Raw genomic sequence first — 16059 nt, 5'->3', positions numbered from 1 at the left:
GGAGTTGGCCAAACGGCAAGGGCTGTCGCCCTCTAATCTGGGGAATGACGCTGAACATCCTGTGATTCTGGGCAAATCACTTTATCTCCCCGTGCTAAACAAAAATGAATGTGTCCTCATGAAATGCAACTGGTGCTATGAAAGGCGCTCAGATACCCGATTCGGGTCAAGTTCGTGCTATATAAATCTCTGTAAAAAAAAAATGTTTTTTAAAAAGGTAACAGTTTTAAAAGGTTTCTGCATTTGACAGACATATAAAAGAGCGTCAAGCGAAGCAGTGCATTGCTGAGCACAAGAAGTGGTGTCTGCCCCAGTGGAAACAAAAGGAACATTCATCACCCCAGTCACAGCCCACAGATAAGTCTCAGAGACAGTCAAAAGACTAATCACAACTTAAGCACAAGTAGTCCAAGCAGGATTGCACTCCTTCCCACTGCTCGCATTTCAGTTGCAGTCAGATGGTGCTGGTGGAGTGGGGTCTCTGGAATTCGGATTCCGAACCTGTTCCACGGTGGCAGCTAATGCATCCTGAATTCTCTGGGCCATGGAACCACAGAAGATTGAGGATTTTGAAGAGGTGAAGCTTGAGCTGTTTAAGACAGTTCCAGATTCCTCTGGCTTGCCTTCAGCCCAAATTAATCCGCTGGGTTCTCTAGATAGCCTTTTGCCAGTGGGTCCTCCCTTGACACTCAAGACACCACTCGACCTTTGCCTGGCATCATGACTGTGCCAAGCCACACCTCCGCCGGGTTTTTAATTATCCAAAAAATATTTTATTGAAACTAAATCATAATCCACCCTAAACCCTAAAAATACCTTGCCACCCAAAAACCCATAACCACCCTAATATATGTATCAGCTGAATCCAACAAAAAACATGGTAGGAATACCCTGGTCGTGAGGCCCAATAGGGCCAAAAAGCACTTTAAAAAAATTTGCTTTGAAAACGCAATGGAGCTGCAAATCTGTGGCAAAAATAATAATAGTTTAAAAAAAAAAAAAAAGAAACAAGCGCAGGCTCCCGTGTTTGTTTTGAATACAGCCCCTGGGTGGGCCAGGACCCAGTGGCATTTAGTTTTTTAAAGGAGGGGGGCGCAAGCCCTCCCACCCCCACCCCTGAGCCTCATTGAGCCCCAGAGACCACTACCTCCCCAGGACTTTATTTGTTAAAAAGAAGGGGGCACGAGGCCCTCCTCCATGTGCTCTCTAACCCTCAGGTGCCACCGCCTCCCCAGGGAAAATTAAACATTGATAGGAGGAGACGGGGAGCTGGCTGGGGTCCACGGGGAACCGGGAATAAGCAACAAGCAGAAAGAGGCAGAATAAAGATCAGCAATGAGAATTAAAAGGCAAGATAAAAGGTAAGAAACGAGCAGAGGGGGCAGAATAAATTTCAGAAACGAGCAGAAAGAGGAAAGATAAAAGTGAGAAATGAGCAAAATACCTATCAAGGCCTAAAACTGGAGGAAAAAAATGAGCTGGCCATTTGGTTCTCTGCAGAAAGTTGGGGAGCATATTTATGGATCACAGGGAGAAGAAACACCTCCCTTCCAGTCACCAGAGTACCCTCTCTTCAAATGCTGATGAGTGAGTGCAAGAGCCCGCCTCTTCCAGAGTGTCATAAGTGCACCTTTATGTGCAAAGCTTGGGCTTTTACACAAGTGAATGCGGGAGATAAAAGTAAACCAATCTGAGGAAGTCTCCTCCTTAGACAAACCTTGGGAGGGTGGAGCACAATATGGAGAGTGTGGGAGTTGATGATGTGAGAGGAGCAGCAGATGCAGGAAAGAGCAAGAAAACACATCCACTCCCAGTGCTCGAAGAAAAAAAAAGTAGTTCCCGGATATGAGCTATGGAAACATACATGCCATCCAATCAAAAGGACGGTAAATAAGCTATGCTCCTGTAGAGGAACAAACAAAAGAAGTGGAAGGATAGCTATCAAATAATAAACAAGCAGATCAGAACGGTAAGTTAGCCAACACTTGATAAGCAATGGGCGGACCCTAAGCCCACTCTAAGCTTTACCGTTGTACACAATAGGTATTGGACAACAGGCAGCTAATAGCTGTTTGAAGGTGAGAACTAAAAAAAATGTTACCATCGCATCTTTGATGTTGTAAACCTGAGCAGATCTCAGTAAATAATTCTTTGATGGACTTATCTGCAAAAAAACATGTAGCTATTTCATCTCCGGAGTAGATATCTTATCTGATCCTTGGCAGGTAGCCATCCATTTACTAGAATTTAAGAACCAGATCCGTAAAGCCCTATCCTGAACACTCAGGCATCCAAATCTACAGGCATACGTTGTCTGCTGAAATATGCTTTGGAATAGGACTTGGCCTCTGCTGGAGAAGAGACCAGAAGTGACCAGTAATCCAATCAAAGGGATTCAGTGAACTGACTTTTGCCAATCTACAATCTGATCTGTGACACGTTGTAAGCTAGGTTTGCCTGACGTGGATGTCACTTTTTGAGTTTTGAAATGTAGATTGGCAAAGTACCTGATCCTAGAAAAGTAATCAAAATTGCTTGTGGTTTTCTTTTTTTTTTATAATTCTTTTTATTAAGCAGATGAGTATCGACATTCCTGGTTAAAGAAAGTGGCATAATGCAAGACTGATTACACAGATACAATTGTTAACAATCGGGGCAATATAGACTCAAACCCCACTTTGTGCGCTCGGGGCTCAGCCTCCTGATGGCTACAGACAGCGGAGCCGAAGAAGACTCCGAGCCCCACATCTCTGCATCATGGGGCCGAATCACTACCGGCTCCCTCGCCCGGCCCGGCCGCCATCTTGGACACTGCACCACGAGGCCGCGTGGCCTCAGATCGACCCTAACCCTGGGCCTGGCCAGGCCCCGACATCCCGGCACCACCATCCACCCAGGAGGTGAGCGGCCCACTTGGCAGGTCAATGGGAGAAAGAAGTGTCGATGGCTCTCCCTCGCCAGGTGCCGATCGCCCCCAGCTCCCCCGGGCGCTGGCTCCACCCCCCTGCTGGGTGTCTGGACTCCCTCACCTCGGACCTCCCGACCTCCAAGTGCGAGGGTCCGGACATCAAAGGGCGCCAGACCTATAACTGGGGCAGCTCCAGAGCAGGAAGGCAGTTGTATCCTGGAGTCGAGAGACACCGTGAAGAACTCATCCTTGACGGACTACTGGCGCTTCCGTAGCCCTGCCTTGCGAGATATCGTCTTACCTGCTGGCGCTGCCGCAACCCTTCTGAAACCTTCATCGTCACCGGGACCTGCTGGCGCGCCGCGGACCGTCGCTACCTACGATCATCTCGGGACCTGCTGGCTCCGCCGCGGCCCGACCATCTAGAACGCCGAGCTCGAGGATTGTGAGCTATCCATCTTATCATCGCATCTACCAGATTAGTAACAAGACTGTCCCGCTACCCCCTTTCCGCCCAAGAGACTAGAATCGAGGGGACCCCTGAGTCCAGACCTCCTTGTACCATTCTACCGTACTTAAACCTTATCCTTGAGTGGTATACGTCTGTGGGGGGGGAAGTTATTCGTCTGTACGATCACTGGAGACGGCTCTCCCCGGAGACCTCTCCTCTTGTCCTCGGCCGACCCTCCTGGTCCTTCTAACAATATGTGTATCACCAACTATTCCCTCATTTGAAGAACCGTCTACGCCATAATTGTTGTAACGTACATAATAAGTTACAACAATTATGGCGTAGACGGTTCTTCAAATGAGGGAATAGTTGGCAATACACATATATTGCCCCGATAGTCATTCCATTTGCTCCATATAGAGTACCCTTTTTTAGGGCACCCACATGCAACATGTACAGTTTTTTCTCCGGCCATACACCTGTCCACTACTGCCTTCCATGTCTCGATTTTAGGCGATACCCCAGCTCCCCACAATTGAGCGATATTTCTTTTTGCCACCATTAGGCCCAACGCGACCCATGTTTGGTCTTTTCTATTCAAGTCAGTGGGTTCCCAGACATTTAAAATGCATCAACCGTCAGCAAATTAATTTTTAACACTTGTAGTATAGTATATTCAGCCTAATGGATTGACTAGGTCTTAGGTTTCACTCACGCGTTGAAAGGGAAGTTCTGATTGTTTAGCATTTAATTATCCGTACCCCTATTTCCACAATAATCTTACTTCTGTGTTTCTCCTTAAACACAACATCAAAATAGAAAAAGGAAAAAAAGAATATATATATATTTTTTTAATTACGAAAAATAATTCACAACATCAGGCGTTCTACTTTCATTTTACACTCCAGGTACGAACCTCAGCTTGCATACTACCTCCTGCACGGAGATCATGAATCCTCTATTGCTACAAACAACCTGAATAACCCTAAAAACTAAAGAAAATCTGCCTGCAGAACTAAACTGCCTGCAGGACTAAACTGCCTGCAGGTCTGTTCAAGGGATGTTTCCTCCCCAACTGCTTTACTGCAACTTCTGTATTTTGGCACAGCACAATTCCTCATTCCATTCAGTTATTTCTTGTTCCCCTTTTCGGCTTCAGTCATAATAGTTTCATGTATTTCTTCTTCGTCTTAGTTGTGTAGCAGACATCCTAGGTTCTGCAGGACTCATCAATCAATAGATAGAAAAAAGGGTGCCAATATCAGAGACAGGAACTTCAGATTGTCAGCTGTACTTAGGCTCTAGGCAGGAGTTTGTACTAAAAGACCTACAGGGTCACCCGGGTTTTAGTGATGAAACCGGCACAACTGGCTTAAATTTGAGCCCCGGTACCGAGTTCTGGTGCAGCCTAGGAGATTTGGCGATGTTTCTAATTAATATTATTTTGCTTACGATTCTAAATGATTTTGAACCCTATAGATGCTTAGAGTTCCAAGTTCTCACGTCCTTGCCTTCAACGCTGTCACTGTGACCTTGAGAGTCAGCATCTGTCTGGAGTTCACCAACCTGCCTTTCCGTTGCAAAAGCCCTTTCCGACCCTTTGCGGACATCAATATGCAGTAGATTCAGGTCGAGGGCTAGCTCCTCAATTTTAGTTTGCACTGCCGTACTGGATGCCTCAATGGACGCCAGCATTTACGCTCTTGTGGGACCATGTGGTGTCTGCAGTCTGCCAGGGTCTGCTGCCTGCGGGCATTTCGTTGGGCTTTCGGCTGCAAACTGGTCCAAGGTGGTTTTTTGGACAGTGCGCATTTTCCTGTCTCGGATCATTACGATCCCCAGGAGTAATGTTTCTGCCCTGAGGCAGCAGCAGCCACGAGGTCAGACGCGGGCAACAAGTCCACTTCAGGGAGGGTGGGGGGTGAGGCTGGGGAGGGGGCGTGACATCTGTCCCCAGGTGGGGGTAAAAGAATGTGCAGGCCGCCAGGGTCGAGGGTCACAGCACGCACTCTTCTTCCTCTGTCCTCAATACTAAAGGATGACAGTGGCCCTAGGGCAGCAGAGCACCCACTGATTATCTCACAGGGCCAGTGGAAGGGTGGGATGGAGAGGAAAAGGAACCAGATGTCAGTCAGGGCCCAGGATAAAATGTCAGCCCCTTTCCGCCCTGAGGCCCTGAGGCGATCATCCAGTAGTCAAAGTGCCGGTGGGGCAGTCCTTTCCACACCCAGACGATCCCCACAGCTCTCCCAGTACCTTCGGGCCCCTGCACACAGAGCTCCTCACCTCTTTCAATGCCAAGATAATGTTGCGCCAGGTGCTAGAGGTAGCGCTGCCGTACCCAGCTTCCATCGGGCAAATTGTTCTCACTTTGGGTGGGGGGCTTGGGGAAGAATGCCGTCGCTCCGATTCTTCATGTGCGATACTCTCCCATCTCAGGGGCAGGTTACCCTCGTTCTAGGTAAACACGGCTCCAACAGTCAGGCAGAAATGCCACTCGCCGTGACTTCTGTCAAGTGTCTATAGGCATCCGCATTTCTCCTGGCGTGTGGCAGTCCTTCAGCAGCTCTGGCACAATTTGGGGCAGGACACTTCCCTACTGAAGGCACCAACAAATTGCAGGCAGTCTGGGGCTCAGATGCCCACCTGAGTAGGGAGGATTATGAAGGATGCTGATGGCAGGTCGGGAGCACTGGTTTATTGCGACCAATGGGCCCTCTTGCTGGCCCCCTGCCCCGGGCCCTTTATTTTTTATTTAAATTATTTGCCAGCGCGCTCTATTATCAGGACATTATTAACCTTTGCAAAAGAAGAGTGAGAGAGTCAAAAATGGATTGGCTGACACAACAATCAAGCATTTACATTAAAAAAACTAATTGTTTCACCTCAATGATTTTCTTTAGGATTTGCCTGAAGCGAAGTGTGAGAGCATCAGATTTTTTCTTCAGGAGGTTGCGGCCAGTCTGAGCACCTTTTAAGCGAGCCTTCATGATGGTCTGTGCCCTGTTGGAGAACAGAAAAAGAAAAGTAAGTTTGTAACTTAGCCAACATTTTTACAAGACATGAGCTGGCAACTCTACACCTCTGGTCAGGATAAAGATTTAAAATCACACTGCTGATGATGCACACTGATTCATTCACTATCCCTCATGTGATCCAGCCAGCAAAAAACAAATAATATAGTTTCTGTCAGTGCTTTGTACCTAATATCATTTCTGAGGTCAGCGAGACCTTTAAAGATGGAACAAGAGTCGGCGAGTACACTGGAAAGGTTTAACACTCACATATTCTCTCAAAACAGTTTGCTATTTGAGTGTTTCCAGTACTTTTCAGCCTCGGAAGGTATGGTCAAGGACAACAATTCTGACACCACCATAGAGGTCTGGAAAAGATCGCCTTCGTAAAAGACGGATAGTCAATTAACTTACTTTTAAAGACCGCTACAAACGTACAGTAATCACATAGTTTGACCATTCTGGCTGGCAGCAACCACAACTACCACCAGTCTAGTTAGGTGCTGCTCAATAATGCTCTAGCAGAGGAGGGCCAATCATCAGCCATTGATCACAAGAACAGAGGAAAGGTCTCCAAGTTCGATCCTTGTCACTTAGAGGGAAACAGAGAGAATTGTTAAGGCTCGTCACACTAGGCAAAGCTGCAACCAAGTCACTTTGGAAAGCTGCAGGAGTGGGCCTCAAGTCCAAAGAAATTACAATGTCTGAAGCAAAGTCAGAGTTACTGCAAATAACAACTGTGCTATGGAGCACAGTTTGTCACAATCTAGTAATACTAACGTTTGGGGACCTTCAGTAAAGAATCTTCAGTAATTATTTTGAGGCAGCACTAAAACTAGAACATGTTTTAATAGAAATAATAACCAATAACTATTAATACAGCATGCACTAATGTAATGTAAATGTACAGGAATTTATATAGCGCAAATCACCAAGCGGTTTCTAAGCGCTTGCTTAGGGAACCCGTCCTGGTATTCCCCTGTGAGATAACCCCGGCAGGGTATCCGCAAGGTGAAAGCCAGGCATCCCGCCGCGAGGGGTCGTTGTGGAGATTAAGCAAGCTATTGCCCAGAGTCGCAGAGTGTGAACCCGTGAATCGAGTAGGCACCGGAGCGAGAATTGTCGAGTCCATGGACATTTTTAGGACTCAAGACCCCGCCGAGTCGGGAATTGAACCCTGGTCCCGGGCTGACCTCTGCTTCCAGGTCTGCCTCCTCTAACCAGTGAGCCACGCTTCTCCACCTACAGTAAAAGCTCTATATACTTGAATAATTAAGCAGTATTGCCCGCTGCAGAGTGTAAGCAGCTATTAATTGCCTGCGCGCACTTCTGGGCATGAGCCTAAGTCCATAGCACATAATAAGGAGGACTTGCAATTAACAACTGTTAGTGACTTCCAGCATGGGAGCGATAAGGTTTTTAGCAGCTGTCCTCCACACTCTCACCCACTGAGGACAAATAAACCAGAAAATCATCACCATCTGCATCATGTCCCTGCTTCAGATCCTGACTGGACAGTAGTAATTACCCGCATCCTAAACCATTGATGAGCCAATCTTAGCATTACTAAAGGGCTCTTCTGCTAGAAGCTATTATTACCCATCTCAATGATACTCCATTGAGGGTAGGTTGGTATTCCCAGGATTAGAAAACCCGAGTTATTCATTTAAGCAGGCACCTCGTCCACAACTAGGTTATCAGAACACAGTCGCAGAAGGATAAGAGAGTGCAGCTCATAGCAACAAAAAAAAGCTAGACCATGGAAATCCCTATTAATTGTTTCCGTAGAGATGGATATGAAAAACACGCCATTCGCTTGTGGTATATGAATCACAGAAAAGGAAGTCATGTCCATTCTCGGTAGACATTCATGCATTATTCATTGGGGATAGGGGAGAAGGAGTTTTAGTTACTACAAATCTCCTGGCGTTTCAGGATCTGTTTGCTGAATTCAAGTGTTCTTTGAAGAAGATGACACCCATGCCCACTATCCTGCCACATGACTTCTTTACTGTTACATGTCAAAGAAAACAACGGTTCTTGCAGACAATGTATGGATAATTAATCAACACAAAGCATATTAGCATTCAAACTCTGGAATAAGGATGCTGTAGGAAATGCATAGTCCAGAAGCCAGATACTGTTTTCACAGAATAATCTTGTATTCATAAAAGTGAGATTTCAATAATAATAAATAATAATACTGCATTTTATAGAGCGCGAACAGCTACCTCACTAGGAGGTGTCCCGGCGCTATAAAACACAAATGACCTAGAGAACGGAAGAGTGAGAGTTAGCGAGGTTGGTTGAAAAGCCAAGTCTTTAGCAGCTTCCTGAAGCAAAGTTCGGAGGGGGATTGTTGGATTGCTGGTGGTAGTGCGTTCCTTAGTGAGGCAACATTTGCGGAAAAGGATCGACCCCCTAGTCGAGCCCTTCTAGTTTGTGGGACAGCCAGTTGAACACGGCAATTGGAGCGCAGCGCTCGGGCTTGGGAGTATCTCGGGAGCCGGCTTTTCAGGTACTCTGGGCAGGAGCCATGCAGCGATCTGAAGGCCAGCGTAAGTGCCTTAAATTTGATTCTGCTGGCAACAGGAAGCCAGTGCAGTGATCGTAAATGCGGAGAGACTGACTGCTTAAATGGGATTCGCAGCAGCAGTCTCGCAGCCGCGTTTTGGACTCCCTGAAGTTTTTGTGTCAGGTATTTCGGTTGCCCTAGATAGAGTCCGTTGGCGTAATCCAGCCTAGATGTAACAGTGGCATGGATTACAGTTTTTCGGCAACTCTCCGGGAGGAGTCTCAGTATCTTGCGGAGGTTCCTCAGTTTACTCAAGCAGCAGCCGGCAACCTGTTGGATGTGCGAGGTAAAGGACAAGCTATCGTCCCACCTCACTCCCAAGTTTTTTGCCGTACTGCTGGGTAAGGGGGCTTGGCAGATCTCAGTAGGCCACCAAAGTTCTGAGGGAGGAGTGGGGCCTTTACCAAAAAAGATTACTTCAGTCTTATTGGCATTTAATTTTAATTTGTTCGTGTTCATCCAACAGGCTATATCTTGGAGACAGCCTTTAAAGTTAGAGAAGGACTCCTGCGACACCTCCGAATACGGGAATACCAACTGGGTGTCATCGGCAAACGAAATTGCCTTGACACCCCAGTTGGCAATCAACGTAAAGAGAGGGGCCAGGTAGACGTTGAACAAAAGGGGGGTGAGTGCCGACCCTTGCGGGACTCCGCAACTGATGACTTTAGGCGCTGAAGAGGCCGTCCCTAGTGCCACCTTCTGTGTTCTCTGGGACAGATAGGAATGTAGCCATCCCAGTGCTTTGTCACGGATACCTATCTCGGCCAGACGTCTCAGTAGTCTGGCGTGGTCCACCGTGTCGAAGGTGGCCGACAGACCCAGGAGTACCAGCATAGCTGAGTTACCTGCATCCATCGACCACCTTACTGACTCGGCTACCTCAATAAGCGCTGTCTCCGTACTAAAGCCGGGACGAAATCCTGATTGTGTCTCATGAAGTATCTTGTTTACTTCTATGAATTTGCTCAGCTGGCGCTGTATTACTTTCTCCAGCATTTTTCCAGAGGCAGCTAGCAACGAGATCGGGCGAAGATTACTAAGGTCATCTGTTTACCCACTAGGCTTTTTTTTCAGTGGGAGGAGAGTAGCGTGTTTCCAAAGGCTCGGGAATACTCCCGAGACGGTAGATGAGTTCCAGATTTGTTGTATTATGGGGGCAACAAACTCAGCTATGGGGCCCCATAGTTTGGCTGGACAAGGGTCATCCGGCGAGCCGGATTTGCATCGGGTGAGTTCTTGTCTCACCTCACTAAGGGATATATTTGTGAATTGGGTGAAAGTTACATCCAGCTCGTTTTTAATCACCCGGTCTGATTTCACCGTTTTAGTTTCTGGCCTAAAGGATTCGTACACTTTTTTAATTTTTTGGTCGAAGAACTCAGAGATGTTTTCGCATAGAGTAGGTGACGGAGGGTCCCCCCTTTCGATTCACTTGGGTTTAAAAAAAGACTGTACCACCCTAAAGACCTGTTTGCTTGATTGTTCTGCCTGCTGAATAGATTCGGCGAAGAATTACATTTTAGATAATCTGAAAGCTTTCTAAAGTTTTTTGGATGCTTCCTTGTATATAATTTTTTCTTCCATCCCGTAGTTTGCTCTCCAGAGTCTTTCTAGCTTTTTACAGGCTGCTTTCTCTTTACTCAGATCTTGCGAGAACCAGGGGGCTGAGGGGGAGTCTCTCTTTGATAGCGCTCGTGAGGCCGGTGCAATGGAAGAAACCATCTTCCCGACCCACTTGTTAAGAAGCTGTGCGTCTATATTCACGTTGGCAGTGAGAGACAGGGTGTTCTGTGCCAGGACAGGGCCCATGATGTCAGGAATCAATTTTTTCCATTGTCTCTTCAGGAAATAACATTTACTTGAAGCTGGAATGTCACATGCCATGTTCAGTTTGAATGGGACTAGTGCGTGGTCTGACCAAGTCAGAGGTAGTGGCGCCTCTGGTTGCACCTCCTTAATATTAGAAAAAATGAGATTGAGCGTGTGGCCTGCTGTGTGCGTCGGGCCCTCATTAATCAGCCTAAGATTGGCTGTAATTAATGTAGATCTTTTTTTTATTAAATTTGTACTTTATTACACCATTAAGTCGTGCACACAGCCATCATCGCCTACAACCCGGAGGCCGGCGGCAGCAGAAGGTCACCCCCAAATCCCTGGGTCAAGGTAACACACACAGCCATGATACCAACAGCCCGGAGGCCTGGCGGCGTAACGGTAGGTGGAAAAGAAATGTGCAATAATATCAATCCATGGATGCAGATGATGACTGACCTCAATATGTCAAAGTAAAGTCCAACCGGCGGCGCCGGCGGTGACACTCCCAAGCGCAGTTCGGTGTGCCGAGATAGTACGGCCAGTATAAACATATAGAAGCAACTGCATGAAGACCCAGGGATGAAGTCTTTTGACAGGGAAAATAGGAAAAGGTGTAGAAAAGAACCAAACCCCCATTCTAACACAAGCCCACGCACCCCAGTAACTAGCCAGACTACCTAAAACCGTGTCCACTCGCCCACTCGCCCACTCAAACCAATCACCACATCCACAACCCCACTATAAAGCCATGGCTGCCGACTCAAGGGCCCACGAGGGCGAAGTAAAGTTCAATGGGGACCACGTCTACCGCCGCCCAGGACAGCCGTCTCAATCACCCATCCAGTACATAGCACAGTTAAAACCCAGGCACGCTCCATCACCCACCTACAACACAGGAGCATTCAGCCACCATTCTCCTCAGAGTCAACCACCGCAACCCCATTCTCCTGCAACACATCCAACTCCTCCCCCTCAGGATCTGACTCACTGTCCCCTTGCGCGCTCTGGAACGCCTTAAACAACCCCCAGAAGTTCTTGGGGCGACTTTTCGGTGGAAGTAGTTCACTATACACCTCCGATTGCGTGCAACAGTAAAGTAAGTCCGCCTCCCAGCGCTTCTTCGTAGGAACTGGCCCCCGCATCCAGCACAAGGCAACCAGCCGCTTGGCCACCAGCAACGCCATGTCCGCTAGCCGCCGCAATGCCACCGGCAGCGGCTTGGAAAAACCAATCAGTGCGAGCGCCGGGCAGGGCAAAATCTCCTCCCCTAATATAGAGCTAAGATCCGCAAAGACCTCTATCCAATACTTATGGATATTAGGACAAGTCCAGGCCATATGGAGAAAATCAGCCGTGGGAAAGTGGCAGCGCTCACACTCCGCTGACTCCCTCAGCCCATACCTGTGCAGCCTTTCAGGTGTGTAGTAGACACGCTGTAGATACTTAAAGTGAATCAGGCGGTGCCGACTGTTGAGTAAAATCTTTCTAGTGTTAGCGGAGCAATAACGCCACATCTCGTCTGAGATAGGAGTTTGGAGGTCAGCTTGCCAGGCCAACCGGGCCTTGGATGGGGGGCACTGCCGATGTCTATCACCCAGTGTCCTGAGAGCCGTGATCAGTTTACGAGAAGAGGGGGTCTTAATTACATACGTGAGCTCCGGCACTTCCTGCGGTTCCGCCAGTTCCGGACCCAATGCGATTAGTGCCGCTCTACGAACCCTATGATACTGGAAGCTATGTAACAGCGTCGCCCCAGGACAGGACTGGAGGGCTTGCTGCAACGTCTTCAGAGTGCCATTTAAGAAGAGATCCCCCACCGTGACAATACCCAATTCACGTAACGCTTTCAGGACGCCTTTCTCCGCCAGTGGGGCCAACCAGACTGCCCACTCCACCCGTAGCAGGGGTGAGTACAGCAACACGCTCTCTCGGGAGCTTACCAGTGCATGCCAAGCATGGTTCGTGGCTGCGATAGAGTCCAAGTTGCCGACCCTCCGATCGGCGGGATAGCATACCGTGGCCGGGAGAGGGATAGGGTCCGCAAAGAGGCGTTCCAGCTTCACATGAGGGATGCCAGGATCCCCATGAATCCATGTGTGAAGATGCGCTCCCTGAGCGATCCTATAGTACCGTTCTAGGTCTGGAGCCCCAAGCCCCCCTTGCTCATACGGAAGAATGAGCGTTTGCCATTGCACCCTTGGCTGCTTGCCCCCCCACGCAAGGCGAATAAGTGTCTGAGTAAGTTGCCGGAAAAAAGCTTTGGAGAGGACCACCGGTATGTTCGTAAATAGAAAGAGAAATCTGGGGAGCACCACCATTTTCATGAGCGCTATCCTGCCCATAAGGGAAAGCGGAAGCCTGCACCACACTTCGACATCGTCCACCAGTTTGGAATAGGCAACCCCATAGTTCTCTCGTATCAGGACCTCCGGGTCAGTGTGAATACGAATCCCCAGATATCGTATGGAGTCCGTGGTCCACTGCAAAGGGTACTCCGAGTCGAATGGGAGTGTCACCGGAGTCAAGGGTAACGCCACCGATTTGTCCCAATTGACACGAAGGCCCGACAAGGCCTCGAATCTCACCACTTCCCGCAGCACCGCCGAGAGGTTTGCCTCCGGGTCACGGACATATAGCAGAGTATCATCCGCGTATGTCGAGATACCAATCTGGTACGTCGGAAAGTTTATCCCTTCGAACCTATGATATTCTCGTATAGCGCAAGCGAGGGGTTCCGCCACCATGGCGTACAACAGCAGAGAGAGGGGACAGCCCTGACGGGTGCCCCTTCCAATCTCGATTGGAGCAGTGACCAAGCTCCCTATTTTCAGCCGCGCAGTGGGCTTGTAATACAGAGCTCCCAACATTTGCAGAAACGGTTCACCGAGTCCATACTTACGAAGGACTCTGAGCATGAACGACCACTCAACGGAGTCGAAGGCCTTTTCCATGTCTAGGAAGATGGCTACAGCCTTATTTTCTTGCCTGACATGCTGTATCGTGCCCAATACCGTGCGGATATTATAAGTGAGATTGCGTGACGGGACGAACCCAGCCTGCTCTGGGGCTACCAGTTCCGGGACCAGAAGCGCCAAACGAGTCGCCAGTACCTTCGCATACAGTTTCGCGTCCACATTTATCAACGACAGTTGCCGGTAAGAGCCACATTGATTAGGGGGTTTACCTGGCTTCTGGATGGTAATAAGCAGCGCCTCCCTCCTAGATTTCGACATGCTGCCCTGTTGACAAATATCATCAAACAGGAGCATCAGGTACGGGACAAGCTTATCCTGAAAGGCCTTGTAAAAGGCCACCGTGAGGCCATCCGCCCCAGGAGCGCTACCAGACTTCATACCCTCCAGTGCCTCTGTTATCTCCTCTTTCTGAATTGGGGCCATAAGAAACTCTCTGCCAGTCGGCCAAGAAGGGCATTTGTATGTAACTTAAATAGTCGTCGATTTCCTCCTCAAGGTGGCTAGACCTCGATGAGTACAGTGCCGTATAATAAGAGTGAAATTCCGCTAGGATATCCTGCTCCTCCGTCACCACGTCCCCAGCAGCCGTCACTAACTCCTCAATTACCAACGGGGGCCTGCTGTTGCGCATCAGTTTGGCTAGGAGAGCACCTGGACGCTCCCGTTCTCCATACGCGCGCGCTGTGGCGTATTTACCCATATGTTTAATTTCCCTGTCCGCCTCCTCTTGAAATTCCTCTAGCAGAGGCTTAAGCTTGTCTACGTCTGTACCAGTACCCGAGTCTCCCGCCTGCCGCTCCAGATCAGTTAGCTGAGTTTCAAGCAGTTGCAGCCGGCGCCTGATAGCCTTGAGTACCCCTGAGTGTTTTGCCATCGTCATCCCTCTGATGTATACTTTAAACGCATCCCAAAGCACCTGAACACTATCCACCGACCCCACATTAGTCGAGAAGTAGGTCTCTATGTCCTCGGCCAGCTCCCCTCTGAAGACTTCATCTAGTAGGGAATACGGGGGGAACCTCCAGGTAAACGGGGGAATCCTCCTAGCAGGGGCAACCAGAAGCAGGAGTAGTGGCGAGTGATCAGACAGTGTGCGAGGCAACACCGTACACCCCTTCACCGTATCAAGTAGGGAGCGGGAAACAAACCAGTAATCTATACGCGTATGGAGGTTCTAGTAGGCCGAGTAATGGGTGAACCCGCCCCGCCCCGAGTGCCTATGGCGCCACACATCCAGCAGGTCAAGCTTCACACATTCCGTTAATAGGAGCAATGCCGATGCAGCCGGGGACCTAGGGGGGCCCGCCGACCTGTCCAATTCTGGGTTCAACACTAAATTGAAATCCCCCCCCACAGCATCCTAGAGCCCACAAACTGCCTACAGCTGTCTGCCAGCGAGGCATAAAAATCAGGGGAGTCGTAGTTGGGGCCATACACATTCACCAGCAACAAATCATGACTTTTCCCAACACAACGAGCAATCACATACCGACCCTCCGGGTCTACCGCCACCTGCCGTAGTGACAATTGGGATTTGGGATTAGCCCAGGTGATCACCCCCCTAGCATGCGTGGTGAACCCCGCAGCAACACAAGTGGTTCCAAGACCCCTCGTCTGTAACATAGGACTGGACAGTGGCAGATGTGTTTCCTGCAGCAAAGCAAGGTCAATCCGGTGGCACTGCAAGTACGCCAGGACCTTCCTAAGTTTACGGAAGTCATTGAGTCCTCTCACATTCCATGATAGCAATCGTAGAGAGCCTGGGGCGCTCTCCGGTCCTAGAGTCAACAGTCGACATAGCAATTTCGAGAGAACATCAGAGCAGAGCAGACGGTACATCAGACACATTTCAGTAGTTGGCTTAAACAGACCCCTATCCCAACAGTCCCCAACCCCCTCACAACACATGAGCAACAACAGTAAAATCGGACAAACGGCCACCCACCTACAGCCGACCAACCCCAACCCGGTCAGACAGAGCATGTCACTACCCACCCTGAACCCACCCCGACACAACCCACTACAAACCCAAAGACCCTCTAGAGAGTCGAGAGCCGAAAGCACAGGGGCAGAGGTTCCCAGCCAGACAGCAATACGATCAAACAAGAACCAAGTACCACAGTAGCTCCCCGCCCCACCCCTCAGTGTCTCCGGCACCCCACCCCAGCCCAAGCAAGAAAGCAAGCAGAGTGACGGATAACAAATCCCACTGTCTTCGAGCAGCACCCCCCCAAAGCGAAAATCAAGCAGTAAAACCTCATCAAGAACACAACCCAGCAGTCTGACCCAGGTCCCAATAACCGTGTTCCAGAAAGCAA

The 16059-nt window shown here is 49.1% G+C and overlaps 1 protein-coding gene across 1 annotated transcript in view; it reads right to left on the bottom strand.

The window, feature by feature from the left end:
* ATP6V1D (ATPase H+ transporting V1 subunit D) overlaps positions 1-16059 on the bottom strand; it is a 110336-nt gene that overhangs the window by 47097 nt on the left and 47180 nt on the right. Inside the window, exon 2 of the mRNA XM_086951984.1 lies at positions 6245-6362. Within this exon, the coding sequence (XP_086808110.1) occupies positions 6245-6362 (118 nt within the window). The remainder of the gene's footprint in view (positions 1-6244; positions 6363-16059) is intronic.

Source organism: Lissotriton vulgaris, unplaced genomic scaffold (assembly GCF_964263255.1).
Source record: "Lissotriton vulgaris unplaced genomic scaffold, aLisVul1.2 SCAFFOLD_817, whole genome shotgun sequence".
NCBI lineage: Eukaryota > Metazoa > Chordata > Amphibia > Caudata > Salamandridae > Lissotriton > Lissotriton vulgaris.
This window is presented reverse-complemented; position numbering and strand designations above follow the sequence as displayed.